The sequence below is a fragment of the Balaenoptera musculus genome, chromosome 1 (assembly GCF_009873245.2).
Source record: "Balaenoptera musculus isolate JJ_BM4_2016_0621 chromosome 1, mBalMus1.pri.v3, whole genome shotgun sequence".
Classification (NCBI taxonomy): domain Eukaryota; kingdom Metazoa; phylum Chordata; class Mammalia; order Artiodactyla; family Balaenopteridae; genus Balaenoptera; species Balaenoptera musculus.
The window spans coordinates 111653425-111671504 of record NC_045785.1 but is presented as its reverse complement, the minus strand read 5'-3'; the positions used below and the strand labels follow the sequence as shown (position 1 = coordinate 111671504).

At 43.7% G+C, this 18080-nt stretch overlaps 2 protein-coding genes and 1 non-coding gene across 3 annotated transcripts; 1 reads left to right on the top strand and 2 right to left on the bottom strand.

The window, feature by feature from the left end:
• Nucleotides 1–3375: 3375 nt before the first annotated feature.
• TRNAM-CAU lies at nt 3376–3447 on the bottom strand. Its single transcript has one exon. It is a non-coding gene; the product is annotated as a tRNA-Met (tRNA).
• A 226-nt stretch (nt 3448–3673) lies between these two features.
• Nucleotides 3674–10408, top strand: ILF2 (interleukin enhancer binding factor 2). Its single transcript, XM_036872935.1, has 14 exons — nt 3674–3781; nt 4503–4562; nt 4779–4821; nt 5266–5370; nt 5741–5818; nt 6155–6257; nt 6833–6898; nt 7366–7482; nt 7970–8048; nt 8638–8725; nt 9162–9223; nt 9301–9415; nt 9636–9726; nt 9876–10408. Exons 1-14 carry the CDS (start codon nt 3777–3779, stop codon nt 10034–10036), a joined length of 1173 nt encoding a protein of 390 aa, XP_036728830.1. The 5' UTR covers nt 3674–3776; the 3' UTR covers nt 10037–10408.
• A 181-nt stretch (nt 10409–10589) lies between these two features.
• On the bottom strand, nt 10590–12405 carry SNAPIN (SNAP associated protein). The gene is made up of 4 exons (XM_036872949.1): nt 12203–12405; nt 11891–11937; nt 11532–11650; nt 10590–11204 (listed from the first exon to the last, which is right to left on the bottom strand). The coding sequence occupies exons 1-4, from the start codon at nt 12343–12345 to the stop codon at nt 11103–11105; spliced, it is 411 nt and encodes a 136-aa protein (XP_036728844.1). The 5' UTR covers nt 12346–12405; the 3' UTR covers nt 10590–11102.
• Between the last annotated feature and the right edge of the window lie 5675 nt (nt 12406–18080).

Sequence of the window (18080 nt, the reverse complement as noted above, 5' to 3'; positions counted from 1 at the left end):
ACATGAATATTTGGAATTCTGACTTGTCTTGAAATATTGGAGAGCTGGTAATCTAGGTCCTGCATCTCTCCATGAACAATAATCTGGAACCAAGTATCCATTACTTCTTTGAGATGAGTCTAGCTCATCATGGTCCCTATTCACCCTGTTCACTCATTTGCATTACTGGCTGCATTAGCAGTGCATGTTTTCAACCCTGATCTAGGATGTAAGGTTTATGGGTGTAAGAATGACTGAGGAGGAGAGGCAAGAAAAGGTAGCAGAGGGCAGATCATGCAAGCTTTTGTGGGACAGGCATAATGTCTTTGTTCTATAACGAGGGCTCCAGAGGCTATAGAGGTAGATAGGAGATTGGAAAATTTTTTTAAAAGTTTTTTTGAGGTATGATTGATATACCATAAGCTGTACATATTTAATGTACAATTTGATGAGTTTGGACATATGCATATGCCCGTGAAACACATCACCACAACACCAAGGTAATAAACATTTCCATCACCTCCAAACATTTCCTTGTGTCCTTTTGTGTGTGTGTGTGTGTGTGTGTGTGTGTGTGTGTATGTGTGTTAAGAACACCTAACATGAGATCTACCCTCTTAACAAATTTTTAAATGTATAATACGGTCTTGTTCACTATAGGGAGATGCTTTTTAAGTAGAATCAACTGGAATTCAGGAAAAGCATACAAATAACTGAAGTCTAGGTGACATTGACTCATTAGTTGAGAAGCTAAGAGAAGCTGAAAGGTTTCAGGGGGAAGATAATTTTAGTTTATTGCTTTTGAAGTGCCTGTAGATACCCAAGTGGAGGTGTCCAATAGGCCATTGGATTAGTGGAACTGGAGCTCAGGAGAACTAGACTAGAAATCCAACTTAGTAATTGAGCTTCTCTTTCAACAATGGTGGCTTAAATAATTTGTCCAATCCTCAAGCTGAGCTGCAGACAACTAAAAATGTTAGATGAAATGCTTTTTAAAATAAACTAACTAAGAAGACAGTGAGAGCATGGAAGGAGAGGAAAGCAGGAGACCAGCAGTAGGAGAGCTTTTACCCTAGAGTCATTTGCTGATCCAAAATTGGTGGCAGAAAATAGGCTGTGTGGGGCAAGTGAGACAAAATTTGGAGTCCAAATGTCCCCAAAGGTGATTGCTTAGGTAAACCACCTTCCTATTTAGGGTTAGGATCCTGAAAGGCTGCACTCCTAGGGGAAACCTAGGAGTAGGATAAACCAGAAGTAAACAGAAAATCCAGACCTGAAATAGTCAAAAGCTAAAATTAAGAACCAATTCATGGGTTTAAGAGCAAGTTAGACTCATCTGAGGAGTAAGTAATGAATTGGAAGAAAGGACAGAAGAAACCACTCAGAATGAAGCATGGATACAAAGGAATGAAAAATATAAAAGAGGGGTTGGAGATATAAAGGATACCATGAGAAAGTCTGACACACCTTTATTTGGAGCCCAGGAGGGGGGGAAATAATAGGGTAGAAGCAATATTTAAAGAGATAATGGCTGAGAAACTTAAAAAATAAATGAAATACATCAAGCCACAGATTCAAGAAGTTCAACAAATCTCAAGATTAAAAAAAAAAATCCATACCTGGAGCCATCAGAGTGAAGCTGCAGGAAATTAAACCAAATATAAAATCTTAAAAATAGGCAGAAAAAAGAGGATTGGTTACCTTCAGAGGAGCAACCATTTGATTAACAACTTTTTTTTCACAGCAAAAATGGAAGCCATAAAATAGTAAAATAATATCGTAAATGTGCTGAAAGAAAATGACTTCCAATTTAGAATTACATATCTAGAGAAAATGTCCTTCAAAAACAAAGGTGAAATAAAGATGTATTCAGAAAAACCAAAACCAAGAAAGTTAGCCACCAGCAGAAGGGCACTAATTCTCAAGCGGAAGGAATATTATTCCAGATGAGTGTTGGGGATACAGGAAGGAATAAAGAGCATTAAAAATGGCAAATCTCAATGACCACTGCTTTAATTAATAAGCATTAATGTCTTGTGGGATTGAACATATATATGGAATTTAAATTCTGTAAACGTATACACCTACACTTACCCAAGAGGAACAATTGCATCTCACCCCAAGAACCTTGTACAAAAATGGTCATAGCTGCTTTATACATAATGGCTCCAAACTGGAAACAGCCCAGATGTGCTCACCTGTGTCTCAGCCAGTTGGAGGTCCTGAATTCATCAACAGGAGAGTGGGTAAACAAACTGTGGAATATTTATGCAATGGCATGCTACTCATAAATAAAAAGGAACAAATTGCTGATAAATGCAAAAACATGGAAGAATCTTGAAATGTGTCAAGCAAAAGAAGCTAGGCAAAAAAGAGTACATAGGATGTGAGTCCATTTATGGGAAGAACAGACGAAACTAATCTATGATAATAGAAATTGGAATAGTGATTGTCTCTAAGGGAAGGGCAAAGGGGTATGAGTGAATTTTTTGAGGTGATAAAAATGTTCTTTATGTTAATCTGTGTGATGGGCAGAATACATTACTCAAAATTAATCGATTTGTAGACTTAAGATCTGTGCATTTTGCTGTAGTAAATAATACTACAATTAGTATATTAGTATCAATATAGTACTTAAAAAAGTTACACAACAATATATATAGTTCTGGAGGGAGTGACGGTGGTAAATGGAATTAAATTATTCCTTCATTTTTCACGAGGAGGGTAAAAGTATTACATAAAATTAGAGCTTTCCAGTTCAAGGAGGCACGTCGTAATTTTTAGGGTAACCACTAAAAGAGTAGAAAAAGAGTGTGTAACTTCCAATTGACAGAGGCAGGGAAGGAATAATAAATAGTAATCAATGCAAAACAAGGCAAGAAGGGGGAGAAACAAGATTACAGAAGGACGAAAAGCACATAGTAATATGCTTGATGTAAATGCAACCATAGTATATCCATATTTGTGGCTGTGAAACTTCGTACAAGGGTGAAATCCGCCAGGGAGGTTGTAGAGTGAGGAAAAGAGAAATGAGGGGAAACTGGGCAAATGGCAGGGGGGTCTTGGTCCTTCTCTCCTGTCACTTCCCTTGCGCTCTTTTTCTGAGCTCTCTTTCCAAAGTCTGTCTCAGTTTCCCTGCTAGTCCCTCACCATCAGTATTTTCCCCCTCTGATTCAATCAATATACATACTCAAATCCGCTTCTCCTGTCTCAAGTTTCTAGCCGCTGTGAACCACACCCAGACGTGTAGTGTTCACAGTCACCTAAAGTCCCTTCCTGTTCCATTTCGCTTGCTGATGGCAAAAACAGCTTCTAAAGCCTGCATTTTTGAGAGAGGAAAAAGGAGTATGGCGGTTACATTTATTGAAGAAATTTAAACTCCTAGGGAGAAAAAAATAGCAGAGGATGGTTTCGATCCATCGACCTCTGGGTTATGGGCCCAGCACGCTTCCGCTGCGCCACTCTGCTGCCTCGAAGTGTAATCTTCCATGAAGTGTACAGAAAGTTCTCTGAATGCTACCCATCCTGATTTCTTTACACAGCGCCCCCTAGCGTCTGCAAAAGTCGTTACTGTCAAGTCCGTTCTTATTGGCTAGTTCCTGACACAGTAGGCGCTTTTCATTGGTTCATAAACCGGTTTACCAAAGTAAACCAATAGGCACAAGCGGCGGAGTACGGCGGGAGCCAATCGCGCCGGAGTTTGTTGGGACACGCCGGCGGGCTGCCTCTCCAGTTGTCTGCCCCTTGGAGGAAAGGGGCGGTTGGTGTGGCTTCCATTGTTCGGGCTCTAGGACGCCATGAGGTAAGGGCTGTGGGGTGCTCTAGAGAGGTTTCGGGTATTCGACCGAAAACTGTGGGAAGTTGGGCTGAAAGGAGTCGGAGGACTTGAAAGGGCCGTGTTTCTAGGGGCTGCACGGAAACCTGAGAGCTCCTGGGCTGGGAGAGTGGCGGAGGTCGGGGGCCGAGGAGGCGGGGAAACTCGGGCCGGGGATGGGGGTGGGGCCCAGGAGTGGGTAGGCAGGCTCGACAGTTAGGTCTCTGGGGTGTTCAGATGAGGGGGTGTCCTCAGGTCTCAGGAGGAGCACTCCCCCCAACCCCGCCATCTAGACTGAGAAGGCTGGAACGTGCCTCATGCATCCTCAGTGCCAAGTGCTTGACATATCGGATATGCCTGATGCTTTTACCACATGAACGAATAAATGAGCAGTCACGTTAGTCTCTGAAGTCTTAGGGTTGGAGTGTCTCAGCAATTATGGGGCATTTCTTGTAGGGTTCACTGAGCCCCGTCAGTATTTAATGTGAGGTTTGATGTGATTAATTTATCCAGAAGGCGGAGGTCATGGGGGGTGAGGCTGGGCACTTGGAATTGGGGGGGAGAAGTGTAAGTGGGAATGGGATCGCTTGGCTTCCAAAGGGAAGTGCAGAGCGATGGAGGTAGGCTAACTCGAAATCCTGTGGCCGGTATGGTGGAGATTGCTTCAACGAGGTCAAAACAAAGTTAAAATCTATTCATGCATTTCTAGGGGTGACAGAGGCCGCGGTCGTGGCGGGCGCTTTGGTTCCAGAGGAGGCCCAGGAGGAGGGTGAGTGCCAGTTTTTAGCATCTCTGCAGCCGTTAGTTTCCATTTCAGTCATCTAAATAGGAGTTTGGAGTGGACTAATCTTACCTGCCTTTGTGAGATCCAGCTGTGGGTTAGAAGCATTCTTTGCTTGCTCTCCTGGTAGATGAGTTTGGCCCCATTATGCGAAGTCAGTTTGATTTCTGTGGTGAGTAATTTGAATTGTTTTCTGTATTTTAGGTTCAGGCCCTTTGTGCCACATATCCCCTTTGATTTCTATTTGGTGAGTACCTTGGCCACTGTTCACTTGTAGTTGAGCCCAGCATCTCCCTATTAATGAAGTCAGGTGGTAGTTGGAGCAGAAAAAGGGATCTGTGTGTGGAGTTGGGGGTGGGTTTGAGTCAGCCGTGTGTTGCTTTACATACATAAACAGTGTAAGCTGGATGGGGAAGACAGTTCCTCGGCCACAGTGGGCAGTAACATGGTTATAATCTTTGTTCTGAACAGTCAGTGGTATCTCTGGCTTACCTGTTAGTGTAACGGCAGTAAGAGCTTAAATTATGGATATTCCCTCCAGCTTCTACCCTTGTTTGAACATCTTAAGGAGTAAAAATAAGTGCTGTAGAATTTTCTGTTTTCAATTTTTTTGTGTTGTGGCAACAGAAAGAAAATCTCTATTGTATATTATTTTTGGTAAGTAGTATGTAGTTGTTTATTTCTGGTTTAGTGTGAAATGGCCTTTCCCCGGGTCAAGCCAGCGCCTGATGAAACTTCCTTCAGTGAGGCCTTGCTGAAGAGGAATCAGGACCTTGCTCCTAACTCTGCTGAACAGGTATATTTTGGCTTCCCTCCTGAGATTCCTCAAAGGAAGCTAAAGAAGTAAATAACTACTGATGAGGTTACAGTTATCAGAGCCTGAACTCCACAGAAAGTTTAATCGTTCTCCTTATTTCTCTTTGTGGGTAGAGGGAGAGCGCCAGGTGAATATATAAACAAATTACATGTGCATTCATATTTTTACTGGGGAATCTATCTTTGGGATCAAAAAGTATTCAAGGCTGGAAGGGTCAGGATGTTCTCAGAGCCCGTGCAGGTATTGCTTCATCTCCTATTGAAGGGATTAGGGGGAAATAGTCAAGCTTGATGAGAAGTCGCTTACAGTGTTTCACCTGAGGATATTTTTGTTTCCTGCTGTCTTTCAGGCCTCTATCCTTTCTCTGGTGACAAAAATTAACAATGTGATTGACAATTTGATTGTGGCTCCAGGGACATTTGAAGTGGTGAGTTTTTGATGACTTAGTCCTAGGAAAGGGGAGCCTTGTGGAACTTTCCTTGGCTCCTGTCTCTTAATTCTTCAGGTGCCTATTCAAAGCCACTCTTAAAATAGGAAAGTACAGTGGAATTCCTTTGTAGTGCTGATCTTGGGGACCAGACTTATATCGTTACTGTCAGCTAACCAAGATGAACCAGGCTTTTCACGTGCTTATTTTGGGATATGATTTGAACTGTGCTACTTCCAAATCCGGGTAATAAGCTGTGTTGTAACTGAGTTCTGAGGGGAACTAGGCAGTGTTCTCACTTCTGAGTTTTCTTTTTGAAATCCCTTTTACAAACAGCAAATTGAAGAAGTCCGACAAGTCGGATCGTATAAAAAGGGAACGATGACTACAGGACACAATGTGGCTGACCTGGTGGTGATCCTAAAGATTTTGCCAACATGTGAGTGTGCCTCTCTCTGGCCTTAGGAGCAGAACATAGCAGTTGGATTTGAGGCATAGGGATCTTTAAAGCCCAAATTTCTTGAGAGAAAGGCTGTTTGGAAGACAAATGGGAAATTTAGTTTTTTAATGTGTGTTGTATCTGAAAGAATATGGCCAGTTACTATAGGACAGTGTTTCTCAACTGGGGGTGATTTTGCTCCCTAGGGGATATTTGGCAGTGTCTGGAGATGTCCTGGGGCTAACGTTTTTGGGTAGAAGCCAGGGTTGCTGCTAAGCATTCTACAGTACACAAGACAGACCCTACCTCCCAACCCCAAACAAAGAATTATCCAGGCCAATATGGCATTAGTCCCACTGACAAGAAACCCTGCTGTGGAAAAAGGTGTGTGTATATAGGAGGAGGTGTCCTGTTTCCTGAGCCTTCCGATTTCTCTGTCCAGGTGTTAGCTTCCCCTTGTAAAAGTGTTCATTCAGCTGCTTGTCCTTGCTCCAGCAGAAATCAGAGTACAGAGATGTATAGAAAATCTACATAAATAATTGTAATCTTCATTATCTCCTGTTGTCTCAATCTAGTGGAAGCCGTTGCTGCACTAGGGAACAAGGTCGTGGAGAGCCTAAGGGCACAGGATCCTTCTGAAGGTTTGAGTTTGTTGCTGAACATGTAATTTAGTGGTCACAGGAGCCAGGTCTATGATTATAAGTTCATTTTAACAAAGTCAGGTCAGGCTAGAAGGAAGAGCGAATGTAGAGTTTTAGGTTGGGGAAGTTTTGGGCAGAGTTCGCCAGCGTTCAAAATCCAGTTGATGTCCCTTACTTTTAAACTCTGTATTCTCAGTTCTGATTCTGGACTGTTGCTGTTTTTAAAAATCTATCTAGGGGACTTCCCTGGTGGTCTAGTGGTTAAGACACCGAGTTCCCAATGCAAGGGGAATGGGTTGCATCCTTGGTTGGGGAACTAAGATCCCACATGCCGCACGGTGTGGCCAAAAAGATAAATAAGTAAATAAATTAAAAAAACCCTATCTGTTCCCCCACCCTCATCCTGGATTTACCTTTGGTCATCTAATGGAGATATGAGTTACAGCTTTTGATTTTTCTGTTTGCAGTTTTGACCATGCTGACCAATGAAACTGGCTTTGAAATCAGTTCTTCTGATGCTACAGTGAAGATTCTCATTACAACAGTGCCACCCAATCTCCGAAAACTGGACCCAGAACTCCACTGTTAGTTCTTTTATTCCGTTGCTGTTAAATTTGGAGAAATTCAAAATATGGTATAAAGTGCTATTGAGTTTACTTAGGTCCCAAAAGGTCACATGTGGAATAGCAACAAACTAAGTTTACCCCCAAACTTTGCTGTCTTTCTCTGTAATTTGGAAACAGTTTTACCAGCTTCCTAGTGAAATTGTCAGAGCCAGCATGGCCAAGAAAGCAGTTTGAGGATTTAAGAAAAAGGACTGAGGAAATATTTATGGAGGGGGGTAGGCTTTCGGAGAAAATTGGGGCTCTTGCATCTTCCAGATTTGGTTTTGGGGAGGAATAGTGATTTTTGGACAGATGACTTGCTGATCTGGGGAACACGGGGGTGGTTTAAGGAATTACTATGTTATCCTGTCCTCCTTCCACGTTCTTGGACTATGGCAGTGGGATTGAATTGCTTGCTCAATAATGGGAATGTTTCATCTTAGTGGACGTCATGCTTGTCTTCTAGTGGATATCAAGGTGTTGCAGAGTGCCTTAGCAGCCATCCGACATGCCCGCTGGTTTGAGGAAAATGCTTCTCAGTCCACGTGAGTCCCTCCCTGTTTGAGTGAAGATATATCCTAATCCTTCTAACTACATTGAACAGCAGGATACCACCCCCCCCAACACCACCACCAATACTTCCTCTCACAGAACATTTTTGGCTGTGATCTTCTGTCTGGATTTTGATTTTTACCTTAAGTGAGCAAACTTAGGTTGAGGGAAAGAAGGGAATGTATAGATCTGGAAATAGCTTCATCTCTGTACCTTAGGTGTGGAAGTAAATAATCTTATTACTTTATTTTTTTTTTTAGCTATAGTTGATGTACAGTATTATGTTACAGGTATATGACATAGTAATTCACAATTTTTAAAGGTTATACTCCATCTATAGTTATTATAAAATATTGGCTATATCCCCCATGTTGTACAGTATATCCTTGTAGCTTATTTTATACATAATAGTTTGTACCTCTTAATCCCCTATTCCTATTTTGCCCCTCCCCCCTTCCCTCTCCCCACTGGTAACCACTAGTTTGTTCTCTATATCAGTGAGTCTCTTTCCTTTTTGTTACATTCACTAGTTTGTTTCATGATCTGTTATTACTTTCAATCCTTGGTCCCTCTTACCTTCAGAGTTAAAGTTCTCATCAGACTGCTGAAGGACCTGAGGATTCGTTTTCCTGGCTTTGAGCCCCTCACTCCCTGGATACTTGACCTACTTGTAAGTAATGAAGGGCAATTGGAATTCCTGATCCTCCCTATGTTACAGCAGTTACTCTGAAACCTACCAGAATATGAAATTTGGTACAGATTAAAAAGAAATGGGGGGGAAGGGCGGAGAAGGGAAAGGAAAAAAAAGAAATCTCATTAGTGGACAAGTACTCCAATAAAGATTCAATGTTTATTATTTATTTGGGCTTTTGGAGTATTCAGCTAAATGAGTAGTTATTACTGCACCTTTGTTTTTCTCATTACTGCTGTCATTTCATTAATGTGGTAATGGAGAGAAGTTACCGAATGAGCAGTCATTTCAGAACTGCTTCTCAACGTTAAAATTTTACATTAACCAGTTTTCTTCATGATGGTTTAAAGTTTTAATTTGTTTGAAGATAGAATTGCCACTTTATGGCGCACCTACCACATTCATTTTCTTCTAGGGGCACTATGCTGTGATGAACAACCCCACCAGACAGCCTTTGGCCCTAAATGTGGCATACAGGTATAGCATGCTGCTTTGGGTTTGGGGCTGGATGTAAGCTGTCTTGTGTGTTCTTCTAATACCTCTCCATGTTTCAGACGATGCTTGCAGATTCTGGCTGCAGGACTCTTCCTGCCAGGGTCGGTGGGTATCACTGACCCCTGTGAGAGTGGCAACTTCAGAGTACACACAGTCATGACTCTGGAACAGCAGGTATTGGGACAGCTCTGAAACGGTCTGCTGTGCCCCACTCTTGAATATCTGGTCAGAAGGCAAAGGGAATGTGGTTTTTAGTGGTCAGGGATTTGGGGGTTCTCACAGACTTTGGTCTTGAAATTAAAAGTTGTTTTTATCTCACTTTTCATGAGAATGTTAGTCAAATAAGGTATTTTGATTTTCATTGCTAATTTACCCTTACTTTGCTCTCCCTCAGGATATGGTCTGCTACACAGCTCAGACTCTGGTCCGAATCCTCTCACATGGTGGCTTTAGGAAGATCCTTGGCCAGGAGGGTGATGCCAGCTGTGAGTGACCACTGTGGGACAGGGGTTCTTTACGGTACTCTGTGATCTACAAAGAAACTCTACACTACTCATGTCTTACTGTTTCCACTGTGTGGGTCATGACTTGTATGTTGGGCTACTTGTCTGAAGTCACCTTTTTTCTCTTCTAGATCTTGCTTCTGAAATATCTACCTGGGATGGAGTGATAGTGACACCTTCAGAAAAGGCTTATGAGAAGCCACCAGAGAAGAAGGAAGGAGAGGAAGAGGAGGAGAATACAGAAGAGCCACCTCAAGGAGAGGAAGAGGAAAGCATGGAGACTCAGGAATGACCTCCCTGTCTCTTCACCCCCTTTCTTACCCAAGGAGAAGACTGGAGCCTAAGCTAACTGCTGCTGGGCTTTATGTGGTGGCATTTCTGAGGGATAGGGGAGACAGGAAGGAAGATTAAAAAGACACTATAGAAGGAATTGTCATTCCACTGCGTTCTGAAACTGGCTTAGTAGCCAGAAGTCTCCCATTTATGACCTATGCCATCCATCTATAGTGAAGCAGGATACCAACTTTTATTCCTAATACTCTAGAATCCCGAGCTCCTGGAAACCTCTCTCAACCAGTACTTCGTTGTTGAAATGTTGTGAACTGTTAGTGTTTGCAATGTTTTTTTTACTAAGAAAAAAGATTAAAGTACTTCCTAGTAGGGCTCTTGGTCTTGTTTTTCCTTGGCATCTGGCAAGCTGTTTTGCTTCCTTTTGCTTTCTGTACTCTTCATTGAAAATGATACTTGAGTCTTTTCATTGTGAACACTAGATCTCAATTTGAAGCTATATGTGAATTAATGCATAAGACTCTTGGAACCTTTCCATATACCAGAGTAAACTGGAATACCATTTAAGCATTTATTGAATTAAATGGTTCTAGTAACACTGCTACAGTAGTCAAGCCAGTGCAGTCAACAAAAGAGGGTAGGTGGGTCATTCACCTTGACTTTGCCTGCCCTTTCTAGTGTAAACAAAGGAATATTGGAAGTCACAGGTAGAGGACATTCTGCCCAGGTCCAACAACCTCGCATGTAAAAGAGGAAGCCCCTCCCTTGTTAATGTGGCTCGGAGATGGTAGAGGAGGTGGGCCTTGAGTATGGAGCTTAAAAAAAAAAAAATGTAGAGGCCTCAGCTCATTCTTGGAAGCAAGAGCCATAATAAATCCTTTGGGATCCTGAGTCCTGCTCTACACAGGTTTCTTTGGGCCCCACATAAATGGGTAAGACTGAAGTGCTTCAAACAAACCACAGGGCTGCCCTTTTGATGTCCCAACACCTACAGGGAGTCCTGGAGGAAACAGGCAGCCGGGGAATGGTATTTGTGCTATTCTGTGGCCATGGGCCCATCTTCTGGCCTGTTACTTGCTTGGGGAACCAGGGGGGTAAACTCCTGAATCCAGCATTGCCCTCCTTCGGGCTGTTTCCTTGGCAACACTGTGGTTTAGCCGCCTCAGCCGTTCCTACAAAACAAGATTTGGAATCAAATTAACTGCCCTGTGAAAGGATTTAGAGCTTGCTGTCAACTAGGCTGGAAAATGTCTTAGGCTTGCTTCATCTCAACGTTAAGTCTTCTAAGGTATGTAAGAACATAAATGAGAGCAACTGGGGGTTAAGAATAAGAACAGTAAGTTCTATTCTGGCTGGCATTAGTTGACAACTCCCTTTCCCCAAAAAGACTAAAAATTACAGTGACTTTCGTGTTGAGGACTTCATGACACCCCTTGAAAATCGGAGAATACCTTAAGGACTTAGAAGAAAGAGTTACTGTTGGTAGGAAATTCCTTTACCTGGGCATTCTGTAGGATGTTATTAACCAAGACGACTCGTCGCCGGGCATTAAGGAGCTTCTTCACATAGGGGTCGAGATCCAGGGCCACTTTCTGATCCTCATTGATACGGCACAGTTCTGGGAAATGGAAGGAAGATGCAACTAAACACCTAATGGCCTTCTCATTCTTGGAACAAGTAAGTTAGTAAATGCTATGGAAAGCACTCTTGTTCCACATGGTCACAGTCACTAGAAACTTAAGAAGAGTCCATCGGCAGCCCCGGAAGCAAATGACAGAAGCCCAGCCCCAGAGGTTGGCAAAACATAAGGTCCTGTAGTGACTTGTAGGATCCCGGGTATACGGGGATGCTTACTCACCGGTAGCTAGGTTGTCAATTTGTTCCCGGAGCTCTACTTGGCTCTCTCTGCAAAGAGGTACAAGGCCTACACGGTCAGACAGTTAATGGAACTCAAAAACCTACTCCCCTATGTGTTTCCTAAGTGCTCAGAAAAGCCAGCCTCTGCCCCCACCGGCAGGCCCTCCGACGGTCTGCCCCGCCTCCAATCAGTTTCCCCAAATTCTTAGTCCCATCCGAAAGCCGAACTCGTCTTGTCTCCGCCCTTTCTTGGCCCCGCCCCTACAAAACCAAATCGAGGAGAGGCCCCGCCCCAACCTTCCCTCTAGGGCACCTGACGGCGTGGACGTGAGAGTCAAGCTGCTGCACAGCCGGTCGCAGGAACTCGAGGAGCCCCTCGGCGAAGAGGTCGCGGCCTGCGGGCCCCGCCACGGGGGTTCCTGCCCCGGACACAGCGGCAGAACCAGCTCCCGCCATCACGAACTACCCTTACGGCCGGAACCTGCCGCGAGGGCCGCCGGGAACTGAAACCCCGCCGAAGTGCGCCGCCAGGGGGCGCCCGAGGAGTGCCAGCTCTGACCCCGGCCTGGGATTTCTGGGAAACGCAGTCTCTGGACCCAGCAGGGTGGGGCGAAGGGCCGGGCCCTGGAGCTACCGGGAGTTGTAGTTCTTTGTAGGCCATGAAGTGGCAGGTTTTGAAAGTCTCCGGACTTTAAGAGCTAGAAGGAACCATTTTGGGGAAGCGTACGTTTTGTTTTCTCCAAAGGTGAAAAATAAATGCTTATGTCCCCAGTTGTCCATAGCTTTCCCATGTTAATTTTGTGGGAAAGCCAGATGATAGTCATAGTATAGTATATTTCTAAATTTAAGTGTATTTTTTAATGGCGCTAAAATATGTGCAAAACTGCATCTGAATACTGTTCAGCCTTAAGAAGGAATGAAATTCTGGTACATGCTATGCGTTAAACGTGACGACGTTATGCTAAGTGAAATAAGCCAGACACAGAAGGACAAATATTTAATGATTCTGCTTGTATGAGGTGCGTAGAGCAGTCAAATTCATGGACATAAAATGTAGTTTTATCTCCTGATCAGAACAGTGTTGCCAGAGGCTGGGGAGAAGGGGGAATGGGGGCTTGTTGCTTAATGGATACAGAGTTTCAGTATGGGATGATTTAAAAGTTCTAGAGACTAGTAGTGGTGATAGTTACATAATGTGAGTTTACTTAATGCCACTGAACCGTACACTTAAAAATGGTTAAAGTGGTAAATTTTATGTTATATAGGTTTTCCCACAGTAAAAAAAATTGTTTTTAACCTGCATGTTTCCATATTTTAATTTTATCTACCCTCAAAAAGTTTCCCTACTTTTATTTTGTTTTTCATGGCTTTCCAGAGAGTTTACATCTCTTGTTGAATTCTCAACAAGAGGCACAGCCCTCTGTCCTTTAAGCCCTAATGTGTTCCAGTGATTCACAATAAATGGGCACCAGAATGTTCAGCCTTGAGCTTTGATGAAATGAAGTTCTTATTTTAAGGCAAACAAGAAAAATTTAAACATGAAAATGTTCTCTGCTTGGGAATTCCCTGCTGGTTTAGTAAAAAAAAAAAAAAAAAAAAAGTTCTCCCCGTTTGGGCCTCTTTTCTTCCCTCTAGTGTGCAGTGTGCGTCTGCATTATGCATTAACCAGATCTCTCCAATGTCAGAAATACCAGCTCAACCATAAAGATAAATTTTTCTTCTTCTGAGGCCAACCATGTAACTCCTTAGAAGATAACATTCCTTTCTCAATCCTGTAAGGCGTCAGGATGACCCACCACTCACCTTGTACGTGCAGATATCTTTGGTAAACTTTATGTACAATACCAATATATCATTGCCCTTAATGACAGCGATTGCTTGCAGAACAGACTAGGTCAGATGACCTGGGGAGATACCTAATGGAATTTCTTAGCTTAAATGTTTACTTATTACCTCATTAATGTTACTAACTATGTTACTTGTATTCTGCCTATTTTACAAGATTATTGTTTCTTGCATTACCAAATGTGTGACTGAGCCTCCGATAAAAATAATGATGACTAGGCAACTTGAAACTATTGACCAAATATATAGTTCTATAAGATCAATGATTGTAATAGCGTAACTCTAGATATAGGAAGAAACAACAAGAGCGAATCATTATCCAGACCGTAACAGACAAGTAAGACAGACAGTCCAGAGGCTTTTGGTTACTGTTAACAGGGCCTAGTCCAGTAATAACACATTGGCCTATCAATGAAATCCTTGCCTGACCTGGGAATGAGCATTCCTAGCACCATGAAACAAGCTGGCCATGAAATGCCTCCCAAACCTTGGTTGAAATAAAGACTGAAAGGTAGAGGATTGTAAAATAAAGAATGTTGCCCACTAGCCAGTTCTAGAAGAATCAAGTCATTAGCCACTGCGGTCAATGACCTACAGTACACCCTGAAAGGAATTTAGGATCAGGATGAGGCACTTCATGCTCTGGGAAAACTGGCAGAACTGGCCCTCAGTTATGTGTTTTCAGGAGAAAATTTTATGATCTCTGTTTCTTGCATCTTCCCATTCTTAGAAAAGCACTAAACCATTAACTAAGCTCTCTATTTCTGGAGAATAGCAGTCACCGTCTACCAAGACGTGAGCTTGATTGCACATACCCCTTCGTCAAAATCACGTTAAGTCCTAGCCTCCCACCTTAGCTCTTTGGAACAGTTCTCAGAGTTTCTGAAAGACTGTCTTCAGCTTATAATGCTCAGGTTGGAGACTTCCCTGGTGGTCCAGTGGTTAAGACTCCACGGTCCCAATGCAGGGGGCCTGGGTTCAATCCCTGGTCAGGTAACTAGATGCCACATACCGCAACTAAAAGCCTGCGTGCTGCAGCGAAGACCCAGTGCAGCCAAATAAATAAATGTTAAAAAATATATATATATACATATCCTCAGGTTGGTTTGAATAAAATTTTCCATTTTATTTCTTTTTTCCATTTCCATTTCTTAGATTGACTATTGATTAATTTTTTTCATTGACAGTTTCGTCCTCAGGAATAAAGGTGTTTAAATCACTGTGGGAGAGTGGTGGTCAGCAGCTGCAAACCTGAGACCCCAACTGTGGCAACTTTTAAAGCCTTGTACAGTTTTTGTTGTTTACTGTGTTTGTTTCCCTCTATCTTTCCCTCTAGTGATTAGAGGTAAAACTCTCAGGAGAGGCTGGGGGCTTATTTGGGGAGTAAGTGGCAAGGAAGCGGGGTAGCTAGGGCAACGGCAGCCTGCTTCATAATCAGGCTTTCAGAAGAGGAAGCCCGGGACAAAGCGGTGTGAATGTTGAAGAGGAAAGGAAAAAGGGCCAAGTCCTTGAGGCCTGTGCCAGGGACAGAGAACAGGGGCTGGCCTTGGCTGGAAAAGAGGTTTATGATCTGTGTCTAGACAGGAAGCCCCCAGGTTAGGCCACAGCCCTTTCAGGTAACTGTTCGAAGTAGGGTTGCCAGATTTAGAAAACAGAGCAAACAAAAAACTCTGGGATGCTAGGTAAATTTGAATTTCAGATAAACAACAAATAATTTTTTAGTATAAGTATATTATCTGGTAATCCTACTTCAAAGGCTGATTCTCTGAAGAAAATCACTCTGTGTTTTGTTTTTATGCTTTCCTTTTCACTCCTTATCACATTGACTTAGCTTTTTTTTTTGAGTTAGCTCTTATATCTCAAGAGGGCATTGTATCAGCCTCCTGACTGATCTTCTTGCCTCTAGTCTCTGTACCCTCCAGGTCAGCCTGCACGCTAACATATCAGTCAGATTACATAATAACCCTGCTCAGAGAAAATAAGTGCTGAAAGGGACTCTAGAATCCATCTTTTCTTGATTCCTTGGACACCTCGGTGAGGGAGACTGGGCAAGGCTCTTCCAGAAACCCTGAAGTTGGATAACAGGTTGAAAGCCAGTGCTGGTTCAATTATTCATTCTCTAAACACTTATCAAATTCCAGGCATCATGGCACAAGGTACTCAGTGCAAACTCCCCCTCCTCCCTGCTTGCGCCAGTATCACATAGCAGTAGTCCTCTGGTCCTTCACTTTTCCACAGAGGCCGAAGGAGATGTAAGTCATAAAAACTCCCCCTCTCTTCTGTCTCTGAGCTCCCCAACCCCTGTTTTTTTTTGGCTGCCCTGGGTCTTCATTGCGATGTGCGGGCTTCTCTCTAGTTTCAGCGCAAGGGTTTCTCTAGTTGTGGCACACGGGTTCAGTAGTTGTGGCGCACAGGCTTCTCTCTAGTTGCAGTGCACGGGCTTAGTTGTCCCGCTGCATGTGGGATCTTTTAGTTCCCTGACCAGGAATCGAACCCGTGTCCCCTGCATCGGAAGGCGGATTCTTAACCACTGGACCACCAGGGAAGTCTACCCTCCCCCTTTTTTTTTGACTGGCAGATATTTTATTCTAGTAGTTTGAATACAGACTAGCTGCAGAGATATAGTCACATACTTGCAATGAAAAGAAACCTTGACTCTGAGAGTCTTAAAAACTTTGAACCATCTGTGTAACACTGGTAAAAGTGCCTTCAAATCTGCACAGGTTTTTATCTTGGGAGAAAAACCAAACAAGAAGATTTTCTTGCTCCACTGCAATTACTGTCCAAACTTTTAAGGAATCGCTTTTACAGTAGGCCCTCCGTATCCACGGGTTCCACATCTGCTGATTCAACCGACTCTAAGTGCTTAGGTTGACTTGCCCCCTCCTTGCTGGCTACCTGAAGGTGGGTCTGGGAGTATGTCCACGAGAAACCTCTGCATTGTGCTGTGCTGAGCGCTGCACTGGCTCAGGCAACACAGCTGTTGTCAAACCCAAGTTTGTGTGCCTGATGCACAGTGAGGCCAAGCAAACTGAAACAGCATTGTTTGGAGCGGCGAGAGGTTTATTGCAAGGGCCATGCAAGGAGAACAGGGTGGCTCATGCTCAGAAGACCCGAACTCCTCGAAGGGTCTCAGGGAAAAGTTTTTAAGGGAAAGGTGAGGGAGGGGAGTCACAGGGTATGTGATCAGAATGTGCACAACTCTCTGATTGGTTGATGGTGAGGTAATAGGGTGGTGTCACAGGGGTTAACATTATCAATCCTCAGGCTCCAGCTGGTCTGGGGACTGCAAGCTCATGGTCATCAAGTATTTAACTTCTATTTGGTGGGGGTTTTAGCATCTGTAAAACAGCTCAGGAAATGTGCATCAGATACTTTTATCTAGGTACTTCAGGGGGGAACTAAAGATTCTGTGACCAACATATGGCTGATTTACTGTATAAATTCTTACCAGTTCTCCTGGCCCAACTGCTATCTTTGTCCCTACATGTTCACATCCTTTCACTCATTAATTCTTTTTTTTTTTTTTTTAATGTTTAAAGTTGTACTGTTTATTTATTTATTTATCTTGGCCTTGCCACGTGGCTTGTGGGATCTTAGTTCCCCCACCAGAGATTGAACCCGTGCCTTCGGCAGTGAAAGTAGAGTCCTAACCACTGGACCTCCAGGGAATTCCCTCACTCATTAATTCTTGAGCTAGGATTTTGTGACCCATGGGAGGCCTGGGAGACTACAACTTTCATAAAGAAGAGGCAGGGGCTTCCCTGGTGATGCAGTGGTTAAGAATCTGCCTGCGAAGGCAGGGGACACGGGTTCGAGCCCTGGTCCGGGAAGATCCCACATGAGCCCGTGCACCACAACTACTGAGCCTGTGCTCTAGAGCCCACAAGCCACAACTACTGAGCCTGCGTGCCACAACCACTGAAGTCCACGTGGCTAGTGCCCGCGTTCTGCAACAAGAGAAGCCACCGCAATGAGAAGCCCGCGCACCGCAACGAAGAGTAGCCCCCGCTCGCCGCAACTAGAGGAAGCCGGCATACAGCATGAAGACCCAACCCAGCCAAAAATAAAATAGATTAAAAAAAAAAAACTTAAAAAAAAAAAAAAAGGAGAAGAGGGAGGCAGAGGACGTGGGGGAGGGGTCTGTTGCGGGAAGGCGCACATCCGTTGCACAGCCACACTGTGCCCTCTCCCTGGCAGGCTAGCAGCACCCCGACATCCCACGTGGAGCCCGAGTGTGGCAGGAGGGTGCTCAGGGTTGTCAGAGGGTCCTTCCTGTTTGGAGTGGGGCACAGAATGGTGTCTGGTGACAGCTTTAACTATGGGGGGGACCCGAGAGTCAGACT

Bases quoted from the DNA above. Each gene is read 5' to 3' on its own strand.
- ILF2 (XM_036872935.1), top strand. The intron at 5,371-5,740 runs GTATATTTTGGC...GCTGTCTTTCAG, and splicing joins CTCCTAACTCTGCTGAACAG to GCCTCTATCCTTTCTCTGGT. The intron at 9,224-9,300 runs GTATAGCATGCT...TCCATGTTTCAG, and splicing joins GCCCTAAATGTGGCATACAG to ACGATGCTTGCAGATTCTGG.
- SNAPIN (XM_036872949.1), bottom strand. From the start codon at position 12,345: ATGGCGGGAGCTGGTTCTGCCGCTGTGTCCGGGGCAGGAACCCCCGTG. The intron at 11,651-11,890 runs GTGAGTAAGCAT...TCCATTTCCCAG, and splicing joins AATTGACAACCTAGCTACCG to AACTGTGCCGTATCAATGAG. The intron at 11,205-11,531 runs GTAAAGGAATTT...CTTGTTTTGTAG, and splicing joins ACATCCTACAGAATGCCCAG to GAACGGCTGAGGCGGCTAAA.